At 40.5% G+C, this 9,269-nt stretch overlaps 1 protein-coding gene across 8 annotated transcripts in view; it reads left to right on the top strand.

The window, feature by feature from the left end:
• Nucleotides 1-9,269, top strand: part of RPRD2 (regulation of nuclear pre-mRNA domain containing 2) — an 86,714-nt gene that overhangs the window by 34,179 nt on the left and 43,266 nt on the right. For all 8 annotated transcript variants that reach the window (XM_049616371.1, XM_049616372.1, XM_049616370.1 and 5 more), the window contains exon 2: nucleotides 6,528-6,657. In XM_049616371.1, coding sequence (XP_049472328.1) covers nucleotides 6,528-6,657 — 130 coding nt within the window. The remainder of the gene's footprint in view (nucleotides 1-6,527; nucleotides 6,658-9,269) is intronic.

The following is a 9,269-nucleotide window of genomic DNA, read 5'->3' as shown; positions in this document are numbered from 1 at the left end:
CAATAGTTCATTTTTGCTTTTGTTTCCCTTGCCTCCAGAGACATGTTGAGTAAGAAGTTGCTGTGGCCAAGATCAAAGAGGTTTTTGCCTGCTTTCTCCTCGAGGATTTTGATGGCTTCCTGTCTTACATTTAGGTCTTTCATCCATTTTGAGTTTCTTTTTGTGAATGGTGTAAGAAAGTGGTCCAGATTCATTCTTCTGCATGTTGCTGTCCGGTTTTCCCAGCACCACTTGCTGAAGAAACTGTCTTTATTCCATTGAATATTCTTTACTGCTTTGTCAAAGATTAATTGGCCATACATTTGTGGGTCTATTTCTGGGTTCTCTCTTCTGTTCCATTGATCAGTGTCTGTTTTTGTGCCAATACCATACTGTCTTAATGATTACATACAGCTTTGTAATACAGCTTGAAGTCCATATGCCACCGATTTGTTAATGGATTGGGCCAGTTGCCCTGTAGAATATCTCACTTTATAGATTTGTCTGGTTGCTTTCTTGCTGTGTTATTAGCTCTTTTTATTATTTCAAACAATAAAATTACCTGCAGCTTTTTCTAACACACCCTTTTTTATAAAAACTTCATGGTCTTTGTTAGCCACAAAATAAGGGTTAAAACTTTCTTAGCTCAATATATAGTAACCATCAGAATTTGTCATCTCTGCCTATTCTCCCACTGTTCTTCCAGCCAAACCCATGTCCTGGTCTGAGACACAAATAGAAGTAGGTAGTGATTGGTGCGCCTAGGTGGCTCAGTTGATTGAGCGTCTGACTCTTGGTTTTGGCTCAGGTCATGATCTCTCCGTCATGGGATCAAGCCCCATGTCAGGCTCTGAGTTGGGCATGGAGCCTGCTTGAGATTCTTTCTCTCTCCCTCTGCCTCTTTCCCCAGCTCGTACTCCCCCCCCCCAAAATAAAAAAATTAAAAAAAAAAGAAATCAGTAGTGATTAAGAATATAGACTTTGGAACCAGACTGTGTGTATTTTTTTTAATTTTTTTTTTTCAACGTTTTTTATTTATTTTTGGGACAGAGAGAGACAGAGCATGAACGGGGGAGGGGCAGAGAGAGAGGGAGACACAGAATCGGAAACAGGCTCCAGGCTCCGAGCCATCAGCCCAGAGCCTGACGCGGGGCTCGAACTCACGGACCGCGAGATCGTGACCTGGCTGAAGTCGGACGCTTAACCGACTGCGCCACCCAGGCGCCCCCAGATTGTGTGTATTTAAAAATATTATTATTTTTTTTAATTTTTATTTTTAATGTTTACCTGTTTTTTAGAGATAAAGGCAGAGCATGAGCAGGGAAGGGGCAGAGAGAGGGGGAAACAGAATCTGAAGCAGGCTCCAGGCTCTGAGCTGTCAGCACAGAGCCTGACGTGGGACTCAAACTCATGGACCGTGAGATCATGACCTGAACTGAAGTCGGGTGCTTAACTGACTGAGCCACTCAGGTGCCCCTCTATTTAATTTTTTTTAATACTTTTTTTTTTTTTAATTTTTTTTAATGTTTATTTATTTTTGCGACAGAGAGAGCATGAATGGGGGAGGGTCAGAGAGAGAGGGAGACACAGAATTGGAAGCAGGCTCCAGGATCTGAGCTGTCAGCACAGAGCCTGACGCGGGGCTCGAACTCACGGACTGTGAGATCATGACCTGAGCTGAAGTCGGACGCTTAACCGACTGAGACACCCAGTCGCCCCAATACTTACTTTTTGAGAGAGAGAGAGAGAGAGAGAGAGAGACAGACAGACAGACAGAGTGCGGCGGCAGGGGGAGGGGGAGAGGTACGTGAGCTGTGAGATCATGACCTGAGCCGAAGTCAGATGCTCAACTGACTAAGCCACCAAGGTGCCCCCAGACTGTCTGAATTTAAATTCCAGCTTCAGTACTTACTTACTTCATACTTCATACTTTGGACAGTTCGTGCCATTCCATCTGTTAAATGCAGATAATAGTACCAACCTCATAGGGTTGTTGTAAGGATATCAGTTAATATATGTGTCATCTTGAAGTGCCTGAGTGGCTTAGGTTGTTGAGTGTCTGATTCTCGATTTCAGTTCAGGTCATGATCCCAGAGTTGAGGGACTGAGTCCTGCATCGGGCTCTGTGCTAAGCATGGAACCTACTTAATATTCTCTATTTCTCTCCCTCTGCCCCTGTCTCCTGCTCACACTCACTCTCTCTAAAAATAAATTAAGTAAATATTTGTATCATCTTTAAAAATGTCTAGCACATAGAAAACGCTTCCTGCCTACAAAAATACAACTTCCTCATCAGACATTTAACATATATTATTTAAGCACCTGCCACACACTCAATTAGTCATTGAGGACTTAGCAATAAACAAGACAGAATTCCAGCCTTTGGGGAGCTTATACTCTAGTGGAAATTGCAGAGAAGTACACTACAATGTGATAAATGCATGACAGGTATGGGTTCAGGATGTACTAAAGGCCTTATCTTACGGAGTCAGGGGAAGCTTCATGGAAGATGTCATATGTAAGCTGAGAGTTGAAGGAGGGAAAGGAATTAACCTGTTGAAATGGGTGGTAAGGCAAGGGTAGGAGGTGGGGCTTGATGATGAGAACAAATTGTAGGTCAGTAAACTGCACCTTTAAGGTCAGTAAACTGCACCTAAAGAAATCAAGTAAGCAAGAACTCTGTGCGGAGGGTTTGGAAAGCATTCAGGATTGGTCTTCTCAAATCCCACTGCCTTTAGGCATCTTCTCAGGCTACCTCAGCCAATTTTTCTCACTCTTCTGACTTTCAATAGTGATTTGACTATAGAGTGTAGGTTTTACATTGAGAAGAAATTGCACTAAAATAGTTTGGGGAGGTTTGTTTGGGGAAGAAGTAGAGATAAGATGGGGGGAGACCAGAATCTGTCATGAATTAAATTTAAAATTTTGAACTTTTTCCCATGGATGAGTAGAAAACACAAGATATTTAGGATGGGTTCTCCTAGAAAAGGAAAATTCAAAGAGAGAGATTGAGCGCATGTGCAAGGTTTCTGGGAACTGTGAGTTCTTCCTTAAAGATAGAACTTTGAAGGGGAAGAGATGAGACTGAAAGAGAAGGTAAGATCCAGATCATAAATGAAGACCACGGTGTTTAGGCATTTTCCAGTGAGCAGTTGGAAGTCGTTGACACATTCGATATGGGAAACAATTAGATAATGAGAAGCAAATTTAGCAATTGAGAGAGTGAACTTGAGGGGACTTAGAGGCAAGGTACCAGTTAGGAGGGTACTGCAGTAGTAGTCCAGGTAAAAGGTGATGAAGCCAGCAAAGAGCAACAGGAAGAAGAGAAGGAAAAGAGGGGAAAGCTTTGACAAATATTACTGGAGTAAAAATTGGCTGGACTTGGAGACTTATCAAATATGGTGAGGGTCTCCTATGGAGTAGGAAGAGTCCAAAAATGTTGCTAAAATTCTGGCTAAATACAAGAGCAGTACCAGAAGAGGAGGAAGATTAGTAATAAAATATTGAAAAATCAAGCTCAAGGCGACTCTGAGACATGGACGTGGGTGTGTGCATTGACTGATAAAGGGAAATCCAGGGTTGGTATCTATGGACATGGGAGTCATTGATGCATAAGTGGTGGGAGTTAAAGTGGTACAAGTGGATGGTTTTGCAGGTAGCATTCCATTTTCTGTGTGCTAAGCACTGTCCTGAATGCTTTACATACATTGTTCCATTTAATTCTTTTTTTTTTATTTTTGAGAGAGAGAGACAGAGAGAGACAGAGCATCAATCGGGGAGAGGCAGAGAGAGACAGAGACACCGGATCCAAAGCAGGCTCCAGGCTCTGAGCTGTCAGCACAGAGCCCGACACAGGGCTTGAACTCAACCATGAGATCATGACCTGATCCAAAGTCGGATGCTCAACCAACTGAGCCACCCAGGCGCCCCTTCATTTAATTCTTATAACAACTCTATGAAGTTGTCATTTTACAAAGAAAAAGAAAGTGTAATATAGGAGAGTTAAGTAGTATAAAAAACCCCAAGGCTGATAAGCGACAAAGTCAGGAATGGAGCAAACTATCTGACTTAAAACCTGAAATCTTAAACATCGTGCCATGGGTGAATTGAGAAGAGTGCTCAGGAGAGAACCCTGGGGAGCTTCAACATTTAAAGGAGGATGGTCATGGATGGAGCAGTCTGTCTGCACATATATGTAGATATTTGCATATATGGAGAAGGAACCAGAGAGGTAGGAAAACCAGGAAGGTGGCTGTGACAGAAATGGAAAGAGGAATTACCATAACATTACCATAACATTGTGCCAGAAGCCACAATGAAGTAACATTTTAAATTTTTTCATTGGGTTTAATAATTTGGAATTTACTGGTAACCTTGGTAATTGCTGTTTGGTGGCAACATAAATGAAATAGCATAATTTGTGTAAAATTCTTAAGCATAGTAGATTGCATATTTTAAGCACAGCAAAAAAAAAAAAAAAAAAAAGTCTCTCGTATAGTTACAGGAGTTAAAGTGGAGACAGTGAGGACTCTTTTAGATACCTGAATCTAAAAGATCTTAACTGACTCAGGTAAGTTGATTTGGTTGGGTTTAAATATGGATACATTTTTTTGAGAAAACAGAGTTTCCATCCAATGACTTCTGCTTTCTCTGTAGAGTAGCGTATAAACTTATCTGTTGAGAGTGAGAAGGAATGTGGTGAAACAGGGGGCTTGAGAAGAGTGGTAAAAATTTGAAATCACTCTTACAGCAGATGAAAGAGGATGCTGATTAAGAACATGTGGAAGGGGGGGCACCTGGGTGGTTTAGTCGGTTAAGTGCCCGACTTTGGCTCAGGTCATGATCTCACTGTTCTTGAGTTCGAGCCCCATGTTGGGCTTTGTGCTGACAGCTCAGAGCCTGGAGCGTCTTCAGATTCTGTGTCTCCCTTTATTTATGTCTGTTCCTCCCCTGCTCATACTCTCAATCTCAAAAATAAAGATTACCAAAAAAAAAAAAAAAGAACATGTGGGAGCACTGTAGAATTGTAGTGGCAAGGGCCCAGTTGAAGGAGACTAGATTTATATGGTTTCAGTCCTCCTGGTGGTATGATTTTTCTCCAGCACAATCCAGGAGCAGAAATAAAGGTGCAGTAAAGGGATTTAGATTGATCCAGATTTAGGATTTTGTTGAATGCATGTGATGGAAAGGCTAGATTAGGGAAGAAAAGGAAAAGAAAATGAACGTTTTTTTATTTTTTTTTAACGTTTATTTATTTTTGAGACAGAGAGAGACAGAGCATGAACGGGGGAGGGTCAGAGAGAGAGGGAGACACAGAATCTGAAACAGGCTCCAGGCTCTGAGCAGTCAGCACAGAGCCCGACGCGGGGCTCAAACTCACGGACCGCGAGATCGTGACCTGAGCCGAAGTCGGCCGCTTAACCGACTGAGCCACCCAGGTGCCCCGAAAATGAACATTTTAATAAAAGAATGGTTTAAATAATAGATCAAAGACTGTGGAATTGATAGAGAAAAAATTGAGTAAAAAAAAAGTGACTAAAGTTAGAGAAAATATAGAACTTAGATCTTGATGAACAGATAGAAGGGGAGTGGGAGGCTATGGTCAGAAAAGGGGATTTTAAAATGCACAGAAGAGGGGCGCCTGGGTGGCGCAGTCGGTTAAGCGTCCGACTTCAGCCAGGTCACGATCTCGCGGTCCGTGAGTTCGAGCCCCGCGTCGGGCTCTGGGCTGATGGCTCGGAGCCTGGAGCCTGTTTCCGATTCTGTGTCTCCCTCTCTCTCTGCCCCTCCCCCGTTCATGCTCTGTCTCTCTCTGTCCCAAAAATAAATAAACGTTGAAAAAAAAAAAAATGCACAGAAGAGTGGTTCTTGGAGGTCACTGAATTTAAGATAAGATATTGAGAGACTAGAAAATGTGATGGATCATCCAAAAGGATATTAAACTTGTCTAGGATATAATGAAACTTGGGGTGGTTTTGCTTGAGGTTCTAGAAGGCAGATTGATTTGGCCTTTGAAAAACTTAATCTAGGTGTGTGGTCAAATTACTTGTCCTAGGACCTAGTGCTGTAAGTAGCAGATAGCAGGATTTAGGTGTATGAGTAGTATGTGGACTAGTTGATTAAAAAAAAAAAAGAGTCTATCTACAATAATAATGTAGAGGAGGTTAAGCAGTTTGCCTAAGGTCACATTCCGGGTGGTTCTAAAGCCCATACTCTTTCCATTAACCCTGGTGTATTTGCAGTAAGCTGAGCTTCCGGAGAACAATTTCATTTTAGCTTCTCCAGAGATAATGAGGTTTTTAGTGCCAAACATCTACAAAGTGAAATGGAAATCTACCCAAGGAGCACCTTGAACAGAAAATTGACCTGAAGTAGTCAAGGTTTTTAGGTACCAGTTTCAATAAATTGATCCATTAGTTCATTTTTCTGTTTATCTGTTATATACCCATATAATAGTTTACACAGTTTGAGAATACTGTATTTAGAATAATTGAACTAAGTGTAATTTGACTCATTTGGTTTAATTTATTGTCTTTTGTCATTTCTAGCTGCCTATCCCCACCGTTTGAATCTCTTCTACCTTGCTAATGATGTCATCCAGAACTGCAAAAGGAAAAACGCAATCATTTTCCGTGAATCATTTGCTGATGTCCTTCCTGAAGCAGCTGCTCTAGTGAAGTAAGTAAATTCTTACTGCTTTTTGGGATCTAAGCTTAGAAAATTACGAATTTTAGTTCGCCTTTTTACCTGTTAGTAAGAATTGTTAATAATTCTACATGCTTAAAGACCGAAGGATATTTTGCTCAAATTGTTCATGTAACTTCCCACTAATACACATATTTTTCTTTTAAACATTCTTTCTTCTCTCTCTTTTTTTTTTTTTTTTTAATGTTTTTATTTATTTTTGAGAGAGAGAGAACAAGTTGGAGAGGGGCATAGAGAGAGGGAGACAGAGGATCTGAAGTAGGCTCTCCACCAACAGCTAAGAGCCTGATGCAGGGCTTAAACTTTCGAACCCTGAGATCTTGACCTGAGCCGAAGCCAGACACTTAACCAACTGAGCCATCTAGGTGCCCTTCTTTCTTCCCTTTTTGAAAGCTTGTTTGTTATTTACTCTCTCCCTCTTTACTACCTTGACCATATATATCTCTTGGTCATATTCTTTGGTTGGGAGTACTTTCCAACTGTTTCTTCTGTTTCCATATTCTTTTACACATTTCCTTTCTTCTTTCAGTCTTTTTGAAATCTTGCACCCTCTATGACATCTGTGTAATTAAAGAGAGATGGAAATATTTATTCCCAACCTCATATTGATTTATTCCATCCTTAGTGAAATTGTATGCAGTGTTTCCCAAAGTATGGAATACTTAACATTTGATCTTACTTTTACTCTGTATTAATAGTGTTTTCCTGGTGTTTCACCCATATTTGCAAGTTGTTTATTTGGTTTAAGAGGCATACACACCCAACTGGAGGGTAAACAATTATATGGAACAATCAAAATAGTTAAATATTAACTCAAATTATATATTGACTAGCATAGTATTATATACTTGTATAAATAATGTGACTATTGCATATTACCGATCCATTTGTTAGTATTAACCCATTAAAAACAGAACGATCCCTTTTCCTTCCTTTGGATTATTAAGTTGAGGTGTTTATTTTGGTCCTACTTGAATGTGCTATGTAATACAGGTTTATACCCACGTCAGAGTACATAAAATAGAGGTGCCTGGCTGGCTCAGTCAGTAGAGTGTGTGATTCTTGATCTCCCACAGTTTGTGTGAAAATAGGTTATAAATTCAAAATTGTTATACAAATATTATTTGCAACTCACGGTGACTAACTTTTCAGGGAAGCATATTGAATTTTATTATTTCTTTTTACAAAATGAGAAAACTGAAGCCCAGTGCAGTTAAGAAATTGCCCAAAAGTAAAATGTCAATTTAGTAAAAGAGGTGAGAATAGAATTGAGATTTTTTTCTGACTCTGAGTCCCCTATTTCTTTCTTTTTTTGTTGTTAATTTTCTTTTTTTTAATTTACATCCAAATTAGTTAGCATATACTGCAACAATGATTTCAGGAGTAGATTCCTTGATGCCCCTTACCCATTTAGCCCATCCCCCCTCCCACACTCCCTCCAGTAACCCTGTGTTCTCCATATTTATGAGTCTCTTATGCTTTGTCCCCCTTCCTGGTTTTATATTAATTTTGCTTCCCTTCCCTTATGTTCATTTGTTTTGTCTCTTAAAGTCCTCATATGAGTGAAGTCATATGATACGTGTCTTTCTCTGACTATTTTCTCTTAGCATGATACCCTCCAGTTCCATCCACGTAGTTGCACAGGCAAGATTTCATTCTTTTTGATTGCTGAGTAATACTCCATTGTATGTATATACCACATCTTCTTTATCCATTCATCCGTCAATGGATGTTTAGGCTCTTTCCACACTTGGGCTATTGTTGATAGCACTGCTATAAACATTGGGCTGCATGTGGCCCTTCGAAACAACACACCTGTATCCCTTGGATAAATACCTAATAGTGTAATTGCTGGGTCATAGGGTAGTTCTATTTTTAATTTTTTGAGGAAGTTCCATACTGTTTTCCAGAGTGGCTGCACCAGCTTGCATTCCCACCAGCAATGCAAAAGAGATCCTCTTTCTCTGCCTCCTCACCAACATCTGTTGTTGCCTGAGTTGTTAATGTTAGCCATTCTGACTGGTGTGAGGTGGTATCTCATTGTGGTTTTGATTTGTATTTCCCTGATGATGAGTGATGTTGAGCATTTTTCCACATGTCAGTTGGCCATCGGATGTCTTCTTCAGAGAAGTGTCTATTCATGTCTTTTGCCCATTTCTTCACTGGATTATTTGTTTTTGTTGTTGTTAATTTTTTTAATATTATTTATTTTTGAGACTGAGATAGAGTGTGAGTGGGGGGAGGGCAGAGAGAGAGGGAGACACAGAATCCGAAGCAGGCTCCAGGCTCTGAGCTGTCAGCACAGAGCCCGATATGAGGCTCAAACTCATGAACCGCAAGATCATGACCTGGACTAAAGCTAGACACTTAATAGACTAAGCCACCCAGACACCCAGCCACCTGTTACTTCTATTTTACGGTATAGTCCGCCTAAACTTAACTTACATTTTTTCATTTTTTTAAGTGATTATTTGAGAGAGAGAGAGAAAGAGCACCAGCAGGAGGGGGCAGGGCAGAGAGAATCCCAAGCAGGCTCCATACTGTCGGCATGAGCCCCACAGGGGGCTTGATCTCACAAACTGTGA

This window comes from Panthera uncia (assembly GCF_023721935.1).
Source record: "Panthera uncia isolate 11264 chromosome C1 unlocalized genomic scaffold, Puncia_PCG_1.0 HiC_scaffold_4, whole genome shotgun sequence".
NCBI lineage: Eukaryota > Metazoa > Chordata > Mammalia > Carnivora > Felidae > Panthera > Panthera uncia.
Note: the sequence above shows the minus strand (reverse complement) of the source record. Positions and strands in the feature narration are given on the sequence as shown.